Below are 22,795 nucleotides of genomic sequence, written 5' to 3' on the forward strand. Positions count from 1 at the left end.
GGAGTGGGAGAGGAAGAAGCAGGCTCCCAGCGAGGAGCCTGATGTGGGGCTCGATCCCAGAACGCCGGGATCACGCCCTGAGCCGAAGGCAGACGCTTAACCGCTGCACCACCCAGGCGCCCAAGAAAGAATTCTTGAGGCTTCTTTCGTGCAAAAATGGTGGTTTATTAAAGCACGGGGACAGTCGGACCTGTGGGCAGAAAGAGCTGCGATGCGGTTGTGAGGGGTGACTGATTATATACCAAGGGGTTGAGGAGGTAAGGAAAAAGGGAGATTTCAGGAGGATTTTTCATATGTTAAAGAAGACTCACAGGACACCAGAGGCCCTGCCATTGTCGAGTTAAGTTGTTTTTTCCTCTAGCAAGGCATTAACATTAAGATAGTTGGGAACTTCCTGGATTCCTAAAAGTATATGTCTATGGTTTGCAGGCTGTAAGACATTAGTTGTATTTACATATCCTTCTGGAAACTAGGTTAGTGATAGAAATGATTTGTCCTTGTAAACTGCTAATACATTTGCAAACTGAGGGAAACTTAGTTCTGCAAAATTGAGAGATCTATAGGTTAACTGTTTCTTTGTCCTTTGGGGCAGCCAGGAGTGCCCAGGGAATGCCGCTTACATCTGGGGGGAGGGGTTTGCAGGGTGTCAGCTTCTGCTTTGTCCTCAACCTGCCTTCCGTTCCCTCATCACAGGGACTGTGTGACTGCTGGGGGCCAGATATCTGCAAGATGCAGCAGACAGGAGCCAGTGATATGGGAAACAAAGGCAGAAGGAATGTAGAAAAAATTAAACATCCTTATAACCTGTAGCCGGTATTGACAAATACTTGAGACCCGCAGAATGTAACAATTCTCCAGGCAGCTCCCAACTGTCTTAATGCTTCGCTAGAGGGGAAAAACCACCTTAGCTTGACAATAGCGAGGCCTCCAGGAGCCTGTGAGTCTTCTTTAGCATATGAAAGTCCTTTTAGGACTTCCCTATTCTTTACTTCCTCCTACCCCAAATTATATAAGTCGTTGTTCCTCACAATCCTGGGGCTGGCCCTCTTTCTGCCCATGGGTCTTGTCCTCGTGCTTTAATAAAAATCATCTTTTTGGCACCAAAGAATTCTCAATAATTTTTTCTTGGCCGTGGGCTCTGGATCCCAACAACACCACTCAAAAAATAGGACACCACCAGGACCTCTTGGAGTTCTCCAGACCTACAGCTTTCTTATTACCAGGAGCACCTGGATAAAATACTAGACTTTCCTGATCCTCTAGAATACAACTGGGAACATACCTAGGTTGCAAGGTTGTTCAAAGGATTGGAAACATGGGGATTCGTGGAGGGGGTGGGTCTTGAGCCACCCCACCGTCTCCATCAGCCTCCCGAGCCACTCCCCACATAAACTCAAGGTAAAATGGTGTACTTGCTGTGCGTGTCCCTTTTAGGACAGGTCTGGCACCCCTCTTCCAAACAGATGTCGGCCCCTAAGGCCCTTCCCTATAGAAATCCTGACGCAGGTCCTGAAATTCATACCCATTTACTATTACGTAACTGGAGGATCTTAATAGGCATGTTCTCAGAATATCAACGCTAAAGAGCTTTTTAAGGCTCTTCTGGGAGGCGTGCTATCATGATACCCCCAACTCAATCAGTGGTTTCTGAATGAATGAAATAAGGGGCAGTGGTCCCCTCCTCCAAGCAGAGATCCATCAGGCTTTGAAAGGCGGCTTTCGGGCGCCGGCGGCCCCAAGGGAATCTCTCCCAGGCTGGACGGAGGCCCTTAGGGCCACCTTCGTCTCCCCTCCGCTCCCCACTGGCCCCGATCGGTAAGATTGGAGGCCGAGCAGCCTCGGAGACCCTCTTCCCAGGGCAGGGAGCCCACCCCCAGCGGCGCGGAGGAGGGCGCAAAGTCCCCGGGGCAGCGGGCGGCTGGGCGGAGGTAGGGGCGGGCCCTGGGCTCGCAGCCGTCACGTGGCGAGTCAGCCGGGCGCGCAGGGCGGGGCAGGCGCGGTAAATAGGCGCCGGGGCAGGCTCCGGGAAGCTACGGCGGCTGCTCGGGCACCGGCGCTGGCAGGGGCCACCGGCGCGCTCGCAGGCTGCAGGCCCAGAATCCCGGTTGCGGGGCTCGGTGAGTGCGGGCGGGTGGCCGGGGCGCGGCGCCGGCGCGGTGGACTTGACCTTGGAGGGGGACGGGCAGGCCGGGGCCCCTCTGCGTCCCCGCCAGGCCCAGGCGCGGCCCCGCGGCATCCCCGGGGCGGGCGAGAAGGCGGGGGACCCTCGTGCTGTCACAGCCCGGCGGGCAGGGGTGGCAGCTCGCACGCTCCTAGAAGTCGTTGCGGTGAGAAAAGTAAAAACAAACCCCAGGCGGGCAGCCTGGCACCCACCCCGACTCCGGCCAGAAAGCAGGCGCCCGCCGGCCCGCTCCTAGGGGCTGTGTTGGCCACCCCGGGTCGGCTGAGCCCGGCCCCGCCGCGGTCCGCCCGGCTTTGGGGTCGGGCCTGGGAAGCAGCCCGGGAGGAGCTGGGGAGTTTGCGGGGGAGTTCCAGGGGAGGAGCTTTCGGGAAGCGCTTGGCTTGAATCCTGGGGACTTATGGCTAGAATCTAGCTCCCCAGCCCCTTGTGAGCTTCGGGGCCTTAGTTTCCTCAGGAAATTGCTGAGATAATAGTGTCTCCCTACATCTGTTTTCGGTGTTTTCTTATTACAAAGGGTTTGCTTGAGTAACTTAATTACGCGCAACCACACGCACAGTTCTAGGGACCCCAGAAAATAGAAACCAGAAAACTGGAACCTGGAACTGGGTGGAGTAGGGTGGAGGCCACAGGATGAGTTAAACCCACTGATGCGAGGACAAATTAAGCAGAGGGGTTAGGAGACTAGGTAAAGGCCTTGGGATCCCCCAGTCGTCCTCTCCCTGAGAGGCTGGAGTGGAAGGGGGAGATGCCACTCCCTCCTTCTCAGCTGCGGCGGAAGGGAGCCAGTGCCTTCCGGAGGCCCAGGATTGTTTGGGAGAGGGGAAAGCAAGGCAGAGCCCCTGGGTCACCACCTCTTCCCTCAGTTAATGACTCTGGAGGCCTGGGAGAGGGAGCATCTGGGGAGCAGTGAGGGGTGACTGAGTCCAGGTAGATATGAATTGCATTTGCCTTAGTGGACCTAGGTCGTTCTCTTCCCCTGGCACCGAGGAAGCCAGCAGGCTGTGCAAGGATAAGGACAGTAACCCAGGCCCCACAGCCCTCTACCCCTTCCTTTCACCCAGTGGGAGGGGCGGGGGTGGGGTTCAAACGGAGCCCTAGCATCTTGAGTTAGCTTCGAAAAAACTGATCTTCAAGCGCCTCCACTAGACGCAAACGCAGCTGGGATGTGTGCAGCCAGGTGATTCTGCAGATTCAGGTACAGGTAAGGTGAAGAGGCTTAGAAGGGTGTCTGGTTGGGTAAGGGCCGCTTTTCTTCATAATGTCCTTAAAATAATGGAGAATTGTTTCAGGTTTTGTTTTGTTTTGTTTTTAAGTAGGCTCCGTGCCCACCGTGGTTTGAACTCACAACCCTGAGATCAAGAGTCACATGCTCTACTGACTGAGCCAGCCAGGCACCCTGAGAGTTGTTTCCTGTTGGCACTGGTGATGGTGACCTAGAGCCCTTGAACTTTATAGAGAAAGGGGCTGAGCTGCACCGCCCTCCACACACACACACACACACACCCTGTGTGGCTTTCCCAAAGAGAGTGGAAGGTGCCCTGGAGAAAGCACCCAGAGCTGGGGTATTGTCACTCAGCAGTGGAAGCGTGTAGATCCCTTATCTGGGGCCTTCGCCAGCCAGTCCAGCCCTGGCTCTAGTAATTCCCCTGCTGTTGGGTCAGGACATCTGTGTTTCGGGCCTGGTCGGGCGGTGAGGGTGGAAGCTCTTTGGCCCCAGGATGAACCTGTCCGTGCGCTGGCGGTTCAGCAGCTTGAACTGAGGCCGCCGAGGCTGGCTTGTTCTTTCCTCAATTATAGGACCTGGGAGTGGGGGTAGCAAGTTGCACACATATTAGGGGTAAGAGAGATTTTGTATTCCTGTTGGGCAGTGGGATTGAGAAGCAAGGGAGAGCAGATTCAGGGGAGTTGTGGGGCTTCTGTTGGGTGATTTTCTTAAATGTGGCAGGGAGTTGTGGTTGTGTGGAATATCCCTGTCCTTGGCAGGGAAGGGCTGGAGTGTTCTGGAGTAAGGGCTCCTCATGGCTGCTGCCTGTTTTAGATAGTTTGACATAAGGAAAATGCGAAGATGGTAAGAACTGGGTATGTTCTAGATCAGGAAGGATGGAAATCAGACGCTTCTCATATGGTTCAGCCTCACGTGCCGGGAGGTGGGGGGGTTGACAAGCTGATGAATGTAGTTGGGGCACATGCAGGTGGGGGGTGTGTATTGTACTCAGCGGATGTTGGGAGGCCGTCAGCAGTGTCTACACCCACTCCCAGGTATATCATCACCTCTTGGCTTAAGCTCAGAAGCCACTAAAAGGTGTGTGGGCAATAAATCCTGAGTCTTTCCATTTCTGTTCATACCCCATCTAGGGAGCAAGTGCCAGTGTATATTTAGACTTGAACCAGTCTCATTTTTAACCTCCAGCCTCATCCCCACACCCTTTCCCCAGCATCTGGGGTCTGCACATCTTGGGCATGTGTGCGGTTCACAGGGAGTGCATTTCCTCTTTGACACAGGTCCCTTTGGCAGGAGGCAGGTTTCAGCTTGTTTGCTCTGCAAACCCATTACGGCTCCCCTGCCTGCTTCTGGGCTTCCCAAGGGGCATGGTAGCTCCTATCTTGTTCTCTTTATAATTCTCCTGCACATTTTTGGGGGTACTTTTAATACTTGGTATCAGTCCATGAACCGTGTTATTAAAAGTGATACAACTGTAATTGTGCTGTCTGTATCCTTTTCCATTCCTGTTTATGAGGTTTATTACTTAATGTTGATACATGCAGATCTCGTCCATTCATCTTAAACGCGCAGTATTCACTGAGGGACAGGTGGGTCTGACTTCTCACTGTTCACCGTAGCGCTGCAGTAAATCCTTGTATCTCACAGGCACTCCCAGGAGTTTCCGTAGGGCAAAAGCTGGGGAAGGCCTGTTTATTCCTGGGTCGTACGATGTGTGCGTCTTCCGTTTTGCTGGATCCTGGTAGAATGCTGTCCAAGTTTGCCTGTATGAGCAAGCTATCAGCAGTGGTGAGGGTTCCTGTTCCTCAGTTGCCACCACTGGGTATTACCAGACTTCAGTTTTTACCAACCTGATAGGTTTGAAATGGTGTCACTCTTTTAATTTTTCTGACCAGGAATTCAAATAATTCTTTATTTTTGGAGATCATTGGCAAGTGAGGATTTCTGTTTTTGTTGTTGATCCCTGACAGTGCTTGTGGTTTTAATATGTTTGTTAACAGCTAGAGCTCACCGAGGTTTCTTTAGATCCTAACAGCTCCCTGGACTTCTGCGATTAGATAACTTTTTCTAACTTTTAGAATGCATGTGAGTTTTGGGTAGTGCAGTTTGACTCTTCCATTTTACAGATGAGAACACTGAGGCTCCTGCCAGCTTGTGAGATGACAGGGGTCACTAAAATAATTGTGGAATTTTAGACTTTGATCTCTTGGTAACTGTCCCTGCCTACTCAGATACACTCCTCGGGGCTCGCTCGTGGCATTTTCTCAAGCACCGGTTTCCCTCATTGGTAAAACAAGTTCTATACAAGACCAAAGTTCGATACAGGACCAAAGTAATGCTTTCCCAGCATTACTGTCTTTGGACTGCTGGGTGCCAAGGAAGCTGCCTTCCTACGTTATCTGTCTCTCCCACACTCGTAACTCACTTCAGTCTGGTCATCAAGATTACCTCACCACTGGCAAGGGTGAGGGCAGGAGCATGGGATAGGTACCACCAAAATAGTAAACTGATCCAATCCAAAGCACTGCCAGAACGTGGAGGTATTCTGCCAGGATACCCAGCCGGGGCTGGGCTTCTCGGTGACCCTCTGACCTGGGCTTGGGCGGGGTGTGCTTACACATGCACAAGTCACGCAGCCCCTGGGCTTGCACAAGACCTGGGAGGGTGGTGCCAGCTGGGAGCCATCTTTGCTTCCACTGAACCCTGTGGATGCTTAGGGTGCTTTGTTCTGGGGGTCAGGAGAGCAGAATGAACCAGTATTGGAGGGCTTGTTGCTAAAAGTAGGGTGATCATAATTTTTCTGAGAATAAAAAACAGACTAGCCTGGGATGGCACAAATTGACCAGCCTGTGAGTCGAGAGCTGTGAACTCCCCTCCCCAGTAAGGACACAACCATTTCCTGTGGCAGTTCATCGTCAGGGCTGCCTGCTCCGAGCCAGGCTGCGTGGAAGGCACTTTGAAAAAGGCCATCTCCTTCCGTCTCCCAGCAGTCTCGTGAGATGAGTACCTCTTCCTGGGGCCTCGAGAGAGGAACCAGGGCCAAGCTGGGGAGGCAGCGCTTTTCTGTTGCTTGCTTTTGTTACCGCCAGTGTCTCAGGCACCTGAGGACCCAGCCGGCAGGGAGATGAGATCTCGCCTGCAGTGGAATGAGCGACTGGGTGCTCTTGTGAGCTGGGGAGGCATGGGACGCTAATCTCATTGAAATCTCCAAGGCTTTCTGCAATCCTGTATAAAGTAGTCCTAAAGTCCTTCAGAATCCAGGCAGTATGCCCGTTTTAGAAACAGAGACACCAGAATGTAGTGCCCCCTTTAGCATCTCAGTAAGTCAGGATCAGACTCAGTGAGCAAAGCTGGTGAGCAGAAGCTTCCAGAACTTTGCCCAAATTCTTGTTTCTCAACAGTGCAAAAATTTTCACCTGCTGAGGGCCTTCCTGGGGTCCATTGTTTGAAGCCCAAGGTAGTGATTTTCTTCTGTTTGCAGGATGTGGGCCGCTATGACTGATCTGAAGCCATGTTCCATTTTTGGGCACCATAGCTAGATGGTTTCCAGGCACTGTGGGAGATGAGTTAAGTAGGCCCACCCTGCTCACCCTGGTGGGAATTAGTCCCTGATTTGGGGACAGATGGTTGGCAGGGGGCAGCAGGGGGAGTGCCTGTTACTGCCTAAACTGTTTAGATGGGTGAGGCAGGTGAGGCCGCCTTCTTCTTCTTCTACTTCTTTTTTTTTTTTTTTTTAAGATTTTACTTATTGAGAGAGGGAGAAGCAGATTACCTGCAGAGCAGGGAGCCCAACGTGGGGTTTAATCCCAGAACCCGGGGATCATGACGTGAGCTGAAGGCAGATGCTTAACCGACTGAGCCACCCAGGCGCCCCCAGGTGGGGCCTTCTCACTGCTGCCCCTGCTTCCCCTGGAGCCAGCAGGGCTGGGGGCTTGCGCGGCTGTGGCCACTGCAGTGACTGCCTTTCCTGGGTCACACAGCGGTTGCCTGGGGGCCCTCAGCTGCAGGGGACCTGTTTCCAGACAACAGAGCCGGCTGGTGCCGGTTCACCCTCGCAACTCTAAGGAGACAGATGGTGACGAGGAGCCCTTTCTGTTTTGTTATTTTTCATTAGAAGATCATAAGCCATGAAGCAGTCAGACACGTTTCCATTACGAGCAGAGACAGGAAACATCAAGGCCGTGATTCAGACTCCAGGGCAAGGTCTGGTTCATTCAGATCGGAGCGGATCTGAGACGAGGGCGCTTGACTCAGCCCCAACACGGAGGCGTTGCTGGGCAAGCTGCCGTCGGAGGAAATGAAGATCTGCCTGGTTTTGGTGTGTAGGTGGTACGCTGAAGTAGTCGAAACTTCAGGACCAGCTGCCGTGTGAGTGTGAGCAAGAAAGCTGCAGCCAGGTTCTCTGGCAGCGTCGCACTAAATCTTCCCAGTGCTCCTCCCGGTCCACCGTCCCCGTCGTCTGTGGGCACTCTGGTGACGATCTGCCGCGCACAGCCTTACCCCGTGGCTCTGGGCAAAACCGAGGCGCTCGGTTTTTGATTCTTTAGAGCCAGCTGTGAAGGAGGTTCCGTGGACACCCATTCATCTGTTTCTGTGTTGCCTAGAAGCTTGCAGCTGGGCGCACTTGGAATTTTCAGATGTCCTGTCTCCTTAGATTTGGGACAGATTGAGAATCCAGACTACCCGAGGGCTCTATAACCTCATAGGGAAGATTTTTTAAAAACCCAGCTGGTGGCAGCCCAGACCGATTCCATGCCCTTAGAGAATATCAGGACCGAAGCCTTCTGCAACTTGGCAACAGCTCCTCTCCTGCGTTCATTCCATCTCCTTCCAGAGTCCCAAGGTCCACGTTAGTCCTGAGATGGCTTCAGAATAAGTCTGAGGAATGGTTATGCTATGGGGGGGGGGGGAGCTAATAGGATCAGTGGGCCACAGGCCCCTTTTGCGCACGACAACGTTCTACAAAACTTGAGTGGGATGTGCTTCCATAGAAACTGTCGAGTGCTGTGGGGGTCTGGAGAGAGAAGAACTGCCAGAGCCTGTTTTTTTTTAGCCAGAGATTGGCTTGGCAAAGGGCCAGAGGCGTAGTGGAACCCCAGGTCCACCCAGGAGGACCAGCTGCCTGAGGGCTGGAAGAAGTAGGGTCTGCCCACAGCTGTTCCCTCCACCCGTCCACGCCCTGCAAGGGAGTCTGGTGACTTGCAACTGTTCTCATCTAGTTGGCCCCTCTTTTCTCACAGAATAAGGACTTTCTGTTCATTCTGTCCTGCAATTAAAAAAAAAATAATAAACCCACAAAACTGAGAAAATGGGAAGTATTTGCCCCGAAGAGGGGAAGCGAAAGCTGGTTCTGTTTCAGGTGAAGGCCATAGGCCCCACTTGTTCAGAGCACGGCCTGTGTTAGCCAGTTGCTGCAGTTGGGCGGGGGTTGATGATTTGTGCAGATGCAGGAAGATGCCTGGCCCTCCCTGGAGTGAGATTGCTGCTGCTCTTGGGATAGCTGCGGCTGGCCCTTCCAGCAGGAGAAGTCTGACTTCGTATTCTTCCGGCTCAGCATTCTCCTGAGCTCTAAAAATGGAAGCCCATTTGGAGGTTAATTGAGGTTAAAAACCTCATTTTTAATTCAGACTGTTTGTGATGGAGAGGTATTGCAGAGAGGTCTGGAGTGAACTGGAATTATCTGGCACAGGCTAGAAGTGGGGGAAGGCAGGGGAGAGGGAGGGAAGAAAGGAGGGTAGTGAATGGGACCTGGAAATTGAGGGTGCCCAAGTGAGCAACCCTTCGCTGCTTTCTGACTATAGAGCAGGCACCGTCATGGCACTCTTGACTTCTGCCTGGAGAAACGAAGGGTCATCAGCCCCATTTTATAGCTGGTGACACTGAGGCTCATTGCAGATTGGTATTCAAGGGTCCACGGTTAATAAGTGGAAGATCTGAATCCAGGTCTCCTGACTCCAGGCCCAGTGCTCGTCCTCACCATGGTCTACAGCAGGTATTCACTACTTGAACCCCAGTCCAGACCACAGCCCTCTGCCTGGGGTGCGGAGCTGAAGGGAAGAGCTGCCCAAGTGCTCACTGCTAGTGGGGCTTGGAGTCAGTGGTTCAAGCTAAGCTCCCATCCCCCAGGCTCACAGCTCTGCAGTTCGCTGGGGCCCCTGGTTCTCCCTGTTATGATGGGGAGAATGACGTTGACAGGAAGTACGGAGGAGGACCTGTGGAACCAAGAGAAGAAGGGCAGGTTCATGGAAGTCTCACTTGAGGCCTGGCCAGCCTCAGGAGTTGGCCTAGCTATGGCCATGACAGCCATTGGCACAGAAACGGAGAGCCATCTGGGAAATGGGGGTGCCTGTGTTCTCTGCCACCAGAAAAACCAGAAAAAGCTTGTTTCAGGTCCAAGTTACTGTGGAATTGCTCCCATTCTCCACTTGCTCATGACTTAACATCTCAGCAGATGACAAAGCCCCCAGGGATCACCTTGGGATGCCTCCCTAGGACCTGTGGGGAGCATTCACCTGGGGCTGCCTCAGCACCCCGCCATGTTCCCGGACCCCTGGTGAGTCACGGTGAATGCCGAGGAGGGTGACCCTCCTGGGTGTTATTCTAGTGGGCTTGTCAGCCAGGCCTGGCCCTGCTGGCATGGGTCTGACATGTGCCCGGAGCGTACATCCCAGTGTTCGCTCGCTAGGCTCTCCTATCCTGGGAAAATGTGAAGGTGCCAAGTGTAAGTCAGAGGGTGTCAGGATAAAGGAGAAAAACCTGACTGCTTTGCCTCTTTGCCTAGAAGATGTTACCAGACAGACCTCAGCTCCCTTGCCCCTTCCGCCGCGTGAGGACACGGTGAGATGCTTACCTAACAGTTGCAGGCCATGTGCGTCCCTGATGTAGCCATGGGAACACCAGCCTCCCCTGAGTCACTGAAGACCAGAAGGTGAAGTGTTGAGAGCAGAAGGTCACTAGGAGAAGGCCTCACTATTGGCTAGGAAGTGCATAGTGGAAGTGCATTTGGGGGCTCAGGGTTTGGGGTAGCCCTAGCTACTCTTCTTCCTAAAGGAGCAAAACTTGGAATATAGTATGTCCCTTTAATTTTTTAAAAAAGGATAGTGAAAAATAAGTCTCCCCACCACACATACTACTTTCATGGTTTTTTTGGTGGTTTGCATGTGGTAACGGTAATAGGCATGTACCTTGCCTCAGGGGCTCACACGCTTACCATGACTCATCTGCGACTTGCTTTTTTTCCACTTATGTGTATCTTGGGCATATTTACTTTATCAGTATAATATGATTCACTTCACCTAGTTCGGTCTTCGTGGCTGCTTTGTGTTCTGTTAATCATTTACCATAACTTAACAGTATTCTGTCATCAGACACTTGCTTTGTTTCTGGTCTTTCGTTATACAGAGAATACTCAGTAAACATCTGTATACTTAACGTCTTTGAACTTGAGGCCAGTAGGATAAATTTCTAGATGTCACATTGCTGAGTCAGAGGGCGTGCAGATCGCAGAATTAATGGAAATGGCGCAGCCATCCTCTCCATGATTGTGCCTACTGCTGGGGTTCAGCCCCCCAGCGTTTCTGCTGTCTGACCGCTGCCAGGAACTGGCCAGCTGCCCAGCCTTCGCAAGTCCTCCATTTTATCCGTACTTCCCTGTGGTCGAGTATCTTTTGCTATCTGATGGCCATTTGTAGTCCTTTTTTTTTTTTTAATTTTATTTATTTATTCATGAGAGATGGAAAGAGAGAGAGAGAGGGAGAAGCAGGCTTCCCGCTGAGCAGGGGGCCCGATATGGGGCTGGATCCCGGGACCCTGGAATCATGACCTGAGCCGGAGGCAGACACAGAACCGACGGAGCCACCCAGGCGCCCTGTACTTCTTTTTCTATAAATTTATTGTGTGTCCTTTTGCCATGTCTCTATTTTGTTTTTATTCATATTTTTAAGCGCCTTTTGCGTATTAAGGAAATGAAGCTTTAAGTATATGGACGTACTGTTTTGTCGGCTTGCCACATTTGTTTTGTTCTGTTTGTCTTCTGGAAAAAGAGGCTTTATTGTCATGTAGTCAAGCATTGTCTCTTTAAGGTTCTGCTTGTCGATCATAGGTATTGCTCACTCTGATACTAGTGTTTAAAGTGCATTTATGTTCTTCATACTGCTTGGTTTTATTCAAGGTCTTTGTTCATGTAGCCCTTCTTGTGTGTGAGAAATCAGGTGTAAAGATTGCGCCTTACTATGGTTTTCGAAATGCAGAGCCAGGGGTGCAGGCCCTGTCCACGGAAACGGCACGTGCCACGAAGCTAAATCCCCCCACGGAGGATATGCCTCTGACTGGCCTGTTTTGTTGGTCAGACTGCTCCCGGGCCAGTGTCACCCAGGGTTTTATAATATCTCGACTACCCCAGAGGGCAGGCCTCCATCGTGCTCTTTTCCAGAACTGTTTGCTGTTGTCACACCATTATCTTCAGGATAAACTGTTGCTTAAGCAACCATCAAGTTGAAATCTTGCCTCAACTGTAATTCACCGTGGGAGGCAGCGTGCCCAGTGCATCTTCATGTAACCCTGTGACCTGGGAGGAGGTGGGTCCCTCTGGAAGCCCCTGAGGTCAGGGATGGGAAACCCTCCCCCTCCCCTCCACCCCTCCCCCGGACATGGGTCTCCCGCACGGCCCTGGGGTGCTGTGGCACCCGGAACATTTCTTGCTTTCATTGCAGCAGCTTGCCTAAGAGCCTGATTCAGAGGCGGAGCCGGGCTCCTGACTTGCAAGCCAATCTAAGATCCAAGGACTGTGGTTATAATTTGATGGGTGCCCTTCCTGGAAGGACCCGTCTTTGAAACAGAGCCCTTGGCTGACTGGAAAAACCAGAGAAAGTCCCAGACTTGTGCCACTGGCCAAACCAGCTCTGCCTCCTGGCGCTGCTGAGATTGGCGCATGCTGGGCTTCGCTGGCCGCTGTTTGCTTGTTTTATATCCAGAATGTGGCTCATGGAATATATTTTCTTTTGCATTTTGCTTATCTTACTGGTCTTCCACCTGGGACCCATAACTAAGACTGCTTCCTCTCTCAGCACAAACCTGGAAGAGTCTCAGACTTGGACAAACCCAGGGGAGAGGTGGCAATGGCAGGGAGGGCCCTGAACGCCATTTAGCCTGAAGATCTGGGTGTATTGATGTGTTTCGGATGCAGTCGTCCGTACCGCTTGTGGCCTGGGCCTTGGGGTTCTGACAGACGGCAGGGCGGTGCTGGCCCCATCCTCGCAGCTCCCGAGAGAGCTGCAAACTAGCCAGGGACCAGCGCCATTTCAGACTGTGAGCCCGGCTTGACAGCCGGGAGACCCCAGGAGACCCAAGCAGTATGCGCTGGTCCCCAGGCCGCAGCCACGGAGGGGCCTCGCTGCTCGCAGCTTTCTCTCTCCTGGCCCCCCGGGCCTCTGGAGGAGGAGAGAAGCACACGCAGTCCGTCTTAGCCCCTGTGGCGGCTACAGCAGGATACTACGCGTGGGGTGGCTTCTAAACAGAAATCCGTTTCTCCTTTTGGGACAGAGTGTGGGAGTCTGAGGTCAGGGTGCTGGCACGGTCAGGTGAGGGTCCTCTTCCAGGTGACCTTCTTCTTGTTGCGTGCTCACATGGCAGAAGGCGAGAGGGAGCTCTCTGGGGTCTCAAGGACACTAGTCCCGTCATGAGGGTTCCATCCTCATGACCAGTCACCCCCCAAAGGCCCCACCTCCTAATCCCATCACGTTGGGGTTAGGATTTCCATGAGTTTGGGTGGGGGGCTGGGCTGGGGTGGACGAACACGGAGTCCACGGCACCACCCTGTGTGCTCTGGGCCTAGGTTGGGACTTTGCTGAGACGGGGCCTGGGAGCCCATGCACACTGTAGGTCCTTGGGGGCTCTCTGTCCCCACACCCGGGCTTTACAGAAGAGGAGGACACTGAGGAATGGAAGGAGGCAAATGGCAGAGCCGGGAAAAGAACATGGGTCTTTCTGGGTGGTTTCTGGCCCCAGAACCATGCTGCCTGAGCCGGCACCCTTGTGTATGTTACGCACTTGACCTTCAGTGGCCTGATGCCTTGTCTTTTCTAGGTGAATCGAGGATCCAGCTTCCAAAATGTGGCAGCTTTTGGCCTCTCTTAGCTGCCTGGTGGTGCTGGCCGGTGCCCAGAGCAGGCCGCCTTTCCAGCTGCCGTCCGATGAGCTGGTGAACTATGTTAACAAGCGTAACACTACGTGGAAGGTGAGCTGTGGGGACCACTTCTGCACGCACCCCTTCCCAAGGGGTTTGGTTGGTGCGCTCTGCCTCCCAAGGGTGGTGGCTGCTGCTGTGGCCCATAGGACGGTCTGCCCCGGACAGTTGGTCTGATTGAGAGTCATAGCTACTCAGGACTGTGCTAACCTCCTCCCTGCTCCTTCCCCTTTGTGCCGTGTGTGCTCACGTGCTCGTGGTGGTGCATGGGGGATGGGCAGGCTTTGGAAGGGCTCACAGCCAGGAAGGCCCTGAACGCCCCCCCCCCCCCCCATGGTAGTTGGTTGGCTCATTAGCAGCTGCTTGCTTCTGCCCAGCCCTGAGGCCTGGGACTGCAGGAAGAAAGAAGCAAGAATGAGCCGTGTCAGGGCTGTAGAGGGTTTCTCTGGACCTCAGCCAGTGTAGCAGATCAGAGAAGCTAGCCAGTGGTCCCACAGCGGCGTGCCCCCCCCCCCCGCACTTCCTGTGGGGCGGGGACTCACTTGCGGCCGGGTGCCTGTCTTAGTCCGTCCCGCTGCTGTCACAAAATGCCACGGATGAGGTGGGTCATAAATAGAAGGGCATTGGTTGCGGTCCTGGGGGCTGGAAGTGCAGTTTCAGGGTGCTAGCGTCGCTGGGTTCTAGCGAGGGCCCTCCTGTGTCGCAGATGGGGGACTTCTCATTGTACCCTCGCTAGTGGGAGGCGCTAGCCAGCTCCCTCGCAGCTCCCGGACGGGCACTAATCCCATTCACGAAGTCTCCACCCTAGTGACCTAATCACCTCCCAAAGGCCTTACCTCCAGGTGCCATCACCTTGGGGGTTAGGTTTCAGTGTGAACTTGGCGGGACACATTTGTTCTGTAGCAAGGCCCCAACCCCCTTGCTCTGCTGAGCCGGATGGGACCCTTGGCCTTGTCAGGCCTTCATCCACCCCCACCCCTAGACACCCCCTCTGTTGACAGCTGGGGCTGGGGCTCTCTTCCAGGCTGGACACAACTTCCACAATGTGGACCCGGGCTACCTGAGCAGGCTGTGTGGCACCTTCCTGGGTGGGCCCAAGCTGCCCCAGAGGTGAGTGCCTGCTCTCTGGGGGTCGACAGGCCACCGCACCTGCCCCACTGCCACACGAGCAGCAGCTGTGTGTTTGGGACGGCGGGAAGGAGGGAAGTAAGAAGGCCTCCTTGGCATCCAGAGGTCTCCCTTCTCCCGGAGCTGCGAGCCTACCTGACAGGGCTCAGCCCCCCGTGCCGTGTTTCCTACTGTGCTTCTCCACGTGTCTCAGAGCCCAGTGGGCACGGCTCCGGGTCTGTCCCGTATGACCTGGATGCATCCAGTCTTCAATAATTGAAGGAGAATCTAAGAAAAGCCATCTGATCCACCATTAATGTTTCATTTTTTCTAGAGAACTCTGCGCTGGGCATTTTCAAGTGAGCATTACTCTTGTAGGAAGCATTAGAACTGTCTGACAATGTGGATGGAGGGGTTATGGGATATCACACAATGGAGAAGATACTAAAAGTGTTGTGAGGACTGTGGGCAGACCCCGGGGTGGGGTGAGGGGAGTAAGAAACACAGTTTTGTGGATCTTGTGGCCAAACTCCTGGAAATACCTGATGAAATAAGACTAGAAAGAAGCATAGGGAACGAGAAGATGTGTTGAACGGTAGAATTCCTGGTTTGGTTTGGTTTGGTTGCATAACATTCCCAGGGGACATCCCTGCAGACGTCACCTTCGGCTTGTCCTCCCTGTGCCTCCCTTTCCAGGTGATGACCCAGCCAGCAGTCGCTGATGTCTGCGGGGACGGGGGAGGGATGTAAGATGCAAGTTTGTCATGGAGGTCTTCCTTTATCTAGAGTTTGGTTTGCCGAGAACATGGTTCTGCCTGAAAACTTCGATGCCCGGGAACAGTGGCCTAACTGCCCGACCATCAAAGAGATCCGAGACCAGGGCTCCTGCGGGTCCTGCTGGGTGAGGCCCTGCTGGCGGGGAGGGGCTGGAGCCATGGCGGGCGGGGGCCCGTGTCAGACCCGCCGTGACTAGGCAAGTTGTATAAATGTTCTGAGTCTCCAGGTCTGTCAGCATACAAATCAGGAAGGTCCCCATGGTCAGGAGTTATGCAAGGACTAGGCGGGAAAATGTGCAGAGTGCCCTCTGTGGAGTATGGGTGTGGCCCTTGTGTGGGTGGAGAAGCTGTTCTCTGTTTGACACGCTGTCCCGGGCCATCAGGGCCATCAGCAGATACCATTAGTTTGAGCCCTACTCTGCTTCACAAAGAAGTATCCCATGAGCTGTCTTTTTTTTAAAGATTTTATTTATTTATTTATTTGACAGAGAGACAGCCAGCGAGAGAGGGAACACAAGCAGGGGGAGTGGGAGAGGAAGAAGCAGGTTCCCAGCAGAGGAGCCTGATGCGGGGCTCGATCCCAGGACCCTGGGATCACGCCCTGAGCTGAAGGCAGAAGCTTAATGACTGAGCCACCCAGGCGCCCCTCAGTGAGCTGTCTTAATTTTGTTTCTACCTCTGGTAAGGTACACTTGGTATAAATTTAACCATCTATTTTCCGTCTCTTACTGACCAGTCAAGATACCTCATATTAGTAAGATCATACAGTATTCGTCGTTTGTGTGAGCTGTTTTATGTTAACAAAAACCACGTTTTAGAAATGAACTGAGGAAGGGGCGTCTGGGTGGCTCAGTTAGGTAAGTGTTTGCCTTCAGCTCAGGTCATGACGCCAGGGTCCTGTGTTGGGCTCCCTGCTCAGCGGGGATTCTGCCTCTCCTTTCCCCCCTGCTTGTGCTCTCTCTCTCATGCTCTCCCTCTCAAATAAATCAATAAAATACTAACAAAAAGAAAAGAAATGAACTGAGTGTGCAGGTAGAGATTTGGGGTGGATTGGTGTCTTGTTTTAAAGACAGACTTGAGCGCCAGGACCCTCCCTAACATCGGGAGAGAATAGCCACCAAGAAGGTCTGCAGGGTCCACTGTGGTCCTCTGGCTGGCAGAGCCCACGGTCCAGGAGTGGGGCTCATCTGGTGGGGCTTGTCCCCACAGGCATTTGGGGCCGTGGAAGCCATTTCTGACCGGATCTGCATCCGCACCAACGGGCACGTCAACGTGGAGGTGTCTGCCGAGGACATGCTCACCTGCTGTGGCGACCAGTGTGGGGACGGGTGAGTCAGAAGCCACCCCTCCCACCGCGGGCGCCAGGCCCTTGGGGATGGCACCAGGAGCCCCCAGCCTGAGGCCTCCCTGACAACAGGAGCGTACTCCGGGCCGGATGAGGGTCCTTTGCTGAGACAGCCTGGGGACCGGGGGTGTCTGGAAGCAGGCCGCGGTGTGACTGCTGCCGTCCCGGAGCCACCTAAAGCCGGGCTGACCTGCAGCGCTGGGTGTGGGCGGTACGCTGCAGGCACAGCCGAGATGGTCTCAGAGTACGTGGCTGAGTTTCTGATCTCGGGCCTTGTTGGTGTCATCCTGTTCCCACCATGGGTGCCTGCCTTTCTGCCAGCTCTGGCCTTGGTTTTACAGCCGTGGTTCTCAGATACGGCTACAGATTAGAAGACTTGGGAGTTTAAAAAAACGTGTCCAGGCCCCACCTCATTCCAGTTAACCCAGCCCCCAGCATTAGCCTCGTGTGTATTAAAACAGCAGGGAATTGCAGTGTGCTGACTGAGAACCCGTGTGACAGCCTGGTGTGGGGTAGATGTGAACACCAGAGTCCTTCTGTCTTGTGGGGGACGGTGGTGGGCAGGCCTGGGAGCTGGGTGACTCCCAGGGACGGAGAGGTGGGCTTGGCTGGGGCCCGGGAGAGCTCTTGGGCCAGCTACGGGAGGCAGCGGTGGGTCCGTACGCGACCCCGGGGCCTTGGGCGGCAGGCAGTGTGGTCTGGGAGCAGCTGGAAGTTCTCTCACGGTGAATTTAATGAGTGGCTCTTTTCTTAGCTGTAACGGGGGCTTTCCTGCTGAAGCTTGGAACTTCTGGACAAAACAAGGCCTGGTTTCCGGTGGTCTCTACGAATCTCATGTAGGTGAGTGTCTGCCCTCAGCCCGTATCTGGCTAGCTGGATTTTACAAGGCGTGAGTAAGAATGCTCTCCGCTTGCTTTATAAAGTGAGGGTTGAGAGTTGAGGGCAGGAAGCTAAAAACTCCGTGGACACAGGAGGCAGTCCCCTCCGGGGAAGAACAGGGCAGAATTGGCCACGGTGTCAGGGCTGCACACAAGGCGCTTCTGAAGAGGCTGTCAGCTGATCCTTTCCTTTCTCCTTGGCCCTTCAGGCTGCAGACCCTACTCCATTCCTCCCTGCGAGCACCATGTGAACGGCTCCCGGCCCCCATGCACAGGGGAGGGGGATACCCCCAAGTGCAGCAAGTTCTGCGAGCCTGGCTACACCCCGTCCTACAAAGAAGACAAGCACTACGGTAAGGTGGGGCTGGTGCTGTCCAGCACCCCGGGTTGTCCAGAGCCGTCATTCATTCACCGCCCCACCCCCCCAAGCCTTTCCTGGCCCCGGGGCTGGGCGCGTCGCCAGATGCTGTCTTCCCTGGCGGCTCCCGTTGGTCAGTGAAGAGCTGACAGGTGGAGCTGCAGGGGGCACGGGTCACCCACGCTCAGCGGGCGGGTTCCTTTGCCAGGATGCAGTTCGTACAGCGTGTCCAGCAGCGAGAAGGAGATCATGGCGGAGATCTACAAGAACGGCCCGGTGGAGGCGGCCTTCACCGTGTATTCCGACTTCCTGCTATACAAGTCTGGTGCGTGGTGGCCCCTCGTGGCAGCGGGGGCTGGGGAGGCGCGGGTTCTGGGGGACCAGCAGGACTAGATCGAAGTCCCAGGCCACGCCTCACTTGCGGTGGCCGGGGGAGCAGGGAGCACCAGGCCCTGCGCGAGGCTGTGGGGCGTCACCCCGGGGAACCAGATGGCCCCCGGCCAGAGGGCTGTCTTAGAAACCCCCCATTCTAGAACAGTCTGTGGCTGACCACTGCTGTCTCCAGTTTTCCATTCTGCCACATCTAACACTTCAGTGCTCTCCACTCTTAGGAAACATCGTTGGATGAAGGGAGACGATTCTAGAGAGACAAGATTATAAACCTGGCAGGTTTAACAATTTAACAACCTCCTCCCCCCCCCAATAATTTAAAAGGGTGCATTTCCAGCTTGACAGAGTGATTCACTAGTGAGGGGATCGCCTGCTTCAGAGGCTCCGTGAGCACCTTGGCCTGTGGCTGTCTTGTCTTCCTCAGTCAGCACCGGCTGCCGCCACCCCGGCCTCTCTCTCTCTCCACCCCTGCAGGGTGCATCCCAGGGCAGCAATGTAAAACTCCTTAGGTTACAGAACCCTTTTGACAGATCCTTCCATGGAGTCCTAGCATGTAGAACAGATAGCTGGAATTGAATGTTAACATTAAATTGACTTCTTAAGTGAGAATTTATAGCTTCATTTTTAAAGACAACCAACAAGCTCATTTTGTTGGGACTCCACTTTAATATTTACTCAACATATTTGGGTGTTGGGCTTTCAAAAACCTATTGAAATAATTGCCCCATGTCGTGGGGGCCCCTGGAGCGTTCTGAGAGAACATCAGAGCATGCTATGTATAACCTTGTTTGCAAACAGTTTCTTGGGAGGGCTTGGTGGGCCCTGTGGACCCTGTCCTGCTGGGGCAGCCAGCTGAGTTGGAGGGATGCTCCGGGGAGTGGGGCAGTAGCCCCGTCTCTGCCTGAACGGGCCGTCCCTTTCTCAGGAGTATACCAGCACGTCACTGGAGAGATGATGGGGGGCCACGCTGTCCGCATCCTGGGCTGGGGAGTGGAGAACGGCACACCCTACTGGCTGGTTGGCAACTCCTGGAACACGGACTGGGGCGACAATGGTGAGTGGCGGCCCCCTGCCTGCTCACGGGATGTGTGAGCCAGGACGGAGTGGTCATCTTGTCCTGCTCTGCTCCAAACACTGGTCCTGGGACTCAGCAGTGACCTCCCGGGTTTCTGGGTGCTGGTGAGCTCTGGGGGTTCCCTTGCCCTAAGGGCAGGCGCTGATCCCGAGAGGGTGGTAGGGATCAGCACACGGCTTCAGGTCACTTGTCCCTCACAGTTCCCCACACCCCGGGTGCAGTGCCTGTTTATGTGGGGTCAAATGGAAGTGGGGTCCAGAGGCCTCATGTTGTGGAGTCCGGCTACTGGGCGGACAGGAGGAGTCGGGGCACGTTTGGTGACTGCTTTGGGGCTGGGCTGGTGTCTCCTACTCCTGGGTCTTTCTGGGTGATTCTGAGTATGTTGGCAAGGATCAAAACTCAGCACGCTTTAAAGGCATATTATTTTTGCTTTCCAGGCTTCTTTAAAATCCTCAGAGGACGGGATCACTGTGGAATCGAATCAGAAATTGTGGCTGGGATCCCATGCACTGACCAGTACTGGAAAAAGATCTAATCTGCTATGGGACTGGTCTTGCCAGCTCTGGGGCAGTGTTTCCCTAAATACAGCCAGTTGGGCTGGTGAGGAGATGGAGGGTAGGAATGTCTTTTATTCTTTTGAGTTCAAATAAGATAGAAGAGGTTTTGGACAGGGCCTGAAGGATTGGGCCAAACCTCGTGTCTACCATCAGAGCCGTCTTCCAAGGAGGCACATCCAAGGCCTAGCTACCTCCCAGCCCGTTGGGTGGACTGCAGTCCCTGTGCACACTTAGACCATGTGAGCTCCCGCCGCAAGCGAAGCAAGGCTTCCCCCCTACCCTAGAGCTGCGCCCAGTGCCCTCCGCTCCAGCACCTGCTGCCGCCGCCCCGCCCCCTCCCAGTCCGCGCACACCAGGAAGCCAGCCCCAGACCTGGGGGGTTTGTTAGGCACTCCAGACCAATAGAAAGTGGAGTTCCTAACAAGACCAGCCCCACCAGCGGCGGTACTTCGAAGCAAGTAGCTCGCTAGATTTGGCCTAGGTTGAAAAGAAAACCAATGGGGCGGCCCTTGGGAGAAAGCCATTCCCCCAGGGCCCCTGCATTTCTTGAGCTTCGCGGTGTTGCTGTGAAGACCCTCTCTGGTCTTGTCCTTGGCGTGATTCCTTTTTAAATATACATTTTATTTTGTGTACACCTCAGCTGATCATGTGAATGAAAAGAGGAACAGTTGGAAGCTGTCCGGGCTTCACAGACTGTCTCCCAACAAAACCCCGGGTGGTCATGACCTGACTGGCTACCAACCTGATACAATGAAACTCATTTGGGAGAAACCAGCTTCAACTATGTAAAAATCACTGCTTCAGTCTGTTAATTTAACAAGAAAAGGAATGACTGTGCCAATAAAACGTTTTCTCCCTTAACATGAAGTCTGTGTTCTGGTGGGAGCCCGCGGTCTGTAGGGTTGCAGCTGCCGTCCGTCCTTACCCCACAGAATCCTGTTTCCCTGCATCTGGGTGTCCTTGAAACCAGGAAACTCTTGCCTCAAACCGTGGTTCCTCTCTTCGTTCCCTGTCACTTTCATCACCCCTGCTCTGTATATTCGTCCCCTGAACTGTCTCAATCCCCGATGAGCTGTGCCCCTGCTTCATTTCAAGAGCGGTAGTCGGTTTTGTACCAGCTGCACGCCAGCAGCAACCGCATGGGGATTCAAACAAGCATGGCGTGTGGGCAATGCTGGGTCGCCCTGGTCCCTGGCGATGTTGGGACAGGGTGGAAGCAGAGCCTTGTGTCCCAGTCTGAGTTCCCTCGGTCGCTGCATTACGTTGCTGGTTAAGAACTGTTGCTTTGCATAGTACTGGTTAAGAATCCCAAGCTGCAAAGTACACTAGTGTTTGAGAGAACAGGAAACTAGAAGAATTGCCCCCATCCCACTGGCCCGTCAGTACCCGACTTCTTTCCCAGCCGAGGGCTGGACTAGTTCTAGAAGCACAGGGAGTTTGACTTCCGACTGGAATTAGAAGTTAGGGATCAGAAACTGCCTCATCAGATAAGCTCTAAAACACCTGGTGAATGTGGAAGGGAAAATTTGTGAAAGCCAGAATTATCAATGAAAAACTTAAAAATTCGTGAAACCTGGCATAATACTGAAGTGTTTAACAAAGGCTACGAAAGCCACAACTTTGCAATCACTTTATTCGTAAAATTTCAGTTGGAAGACATTCATAACCTCACTGTAGTTCTGACAAATTCGACCTGCCCTGAACGGAGTTGGACGATGCCACGTCCGCCCCGTGGCATCCTGCACCCACCCGCAGCCCCACGCTCAGCCGGGAAGCCGGCGGGGATGCAGTACAGCAAGGACCCAAGGGAACTTCAGGAGTCCTTGTTAGGACACAAAACCAGCAATGTTTATTTAGGATTGGGATCAATGTCAATACTTAAATAAACCTCAGATGACCTCATTGATTACCCTGTCACCTCGGTTCAACAAGCGGTATGTTTTTCTCGGGTGCCTGTCCAAACAAGAGGATCGATGGAAGGGACCGTTCCTTTTTGTTTTTTTACCCAGGGGAGGGTGTGGTTTCAGTTTGGACTCAGAAGTTTGCGCACATAGCGGAAACTTCTCCACTCTTAACGTGCGTCAGCTAGCTGTGCTTCAGACCAAAAGCATGGCCGTCACCTAGCAGCTTGTTAGAAATGCGGAACTGGGGCCAGAGCTCTGAATCCACCCTTGGAATTGAACAAGACTCCTGATGATTCGTATGTTCATTAAAGTTTGAAAAATAAGGCGTTAGAGCAGTGGTTCTCAAACTGGGCTCCCGACCAGCAAGCAGCATTTGTATCACCTGAGAACTTGTTTAAAAATGCCAGTTTTGGGGTACTCCCCAGACCTGAGAGACAAATGGTCCTAGCAATCTGGGACCTGCAGGCAATTTGGAGGCTAAAATTTGAGAACCATCGTTTTAGAGCGCTGCTTCCAAAACTGCTAAGATTAATCAACAAATGGCTAGGGACCACTCCCCACCCCCCGCACACGTGTGCATGCAAGCCCCAGAGAAACGGTTCAGACAGAATGGGGCTTCCAGCTCATTGCTCCAAGCACTTTCCCGAAGGGAGATGGCTGTGCATGTGTGCAGGTTATCTGGAGCTCTAGAAGCTCCCAAAATGCGGAGATCAGGCTCCTGCTCCTGTCTGTTGTAATGGAGTTTTTAAAATTTAGAGCCCTAGATTCAGATGGGTCAGATAGTCCTCTGAGGAAAAGCTAGAATATACCCCTGTAAA

General features: G+C 53.7%; 1 protein-coding gene across 1 annotated transcript; it reads left to right on the forward strand.

Moving 5' to 3' along the window:
- The first annotated feature begins 1,962 nt into the window (after nucleotides 1-1,962).
- On the forward strand, nucleotides 1,963-20,934 carry CTSB (cathepsin B). The gene is made up of 10 exons (XM_045799410.2): nucleotides 1,963-2,117; nucleotides 13,488-13,638; nucleotides 14,612-14,697; nucleotides 15,481-15,595; nucleotides 16,680-16,798; nucleotides 17,570-17,655; nucleotides 17,903-18,046; nucleotides 18,260-18,376; nucleotides 19,367-19,495; nucleotides 19,954-20,934. The coding sequence occupies exons 2-10, from the start codon at nucleotides 13,513-13,515 to the stop codon at nucleotides 20,049-20,051; spliced, it is 1,020 nt and encodes a 339-aa protein (XP_045655366.1). The 5' UTR covers nucleotides 1,963-2,117; nucleotides 13,488-13,512; the 3' UTR covers nucleotides 20,052-20,934.
- Nucleotides 20,935-22,795: the final 1,861 nt, after the last annotated feature.

The sequence above is a fragment of the Ursus americanus genome, chromosome 13 (assembly GCF_024610735.1).
Source record: "Ursus americanus isolate L20-20 chromosome 13, mUrsAme1.1.p, whole genome shotgun sequence".
Taxonomy (NCBI): Eukaryota; Metazoa; Chordata; class Mammalia; order Carnivora; family Ursidae; genus Ursus; species Ursus americanus.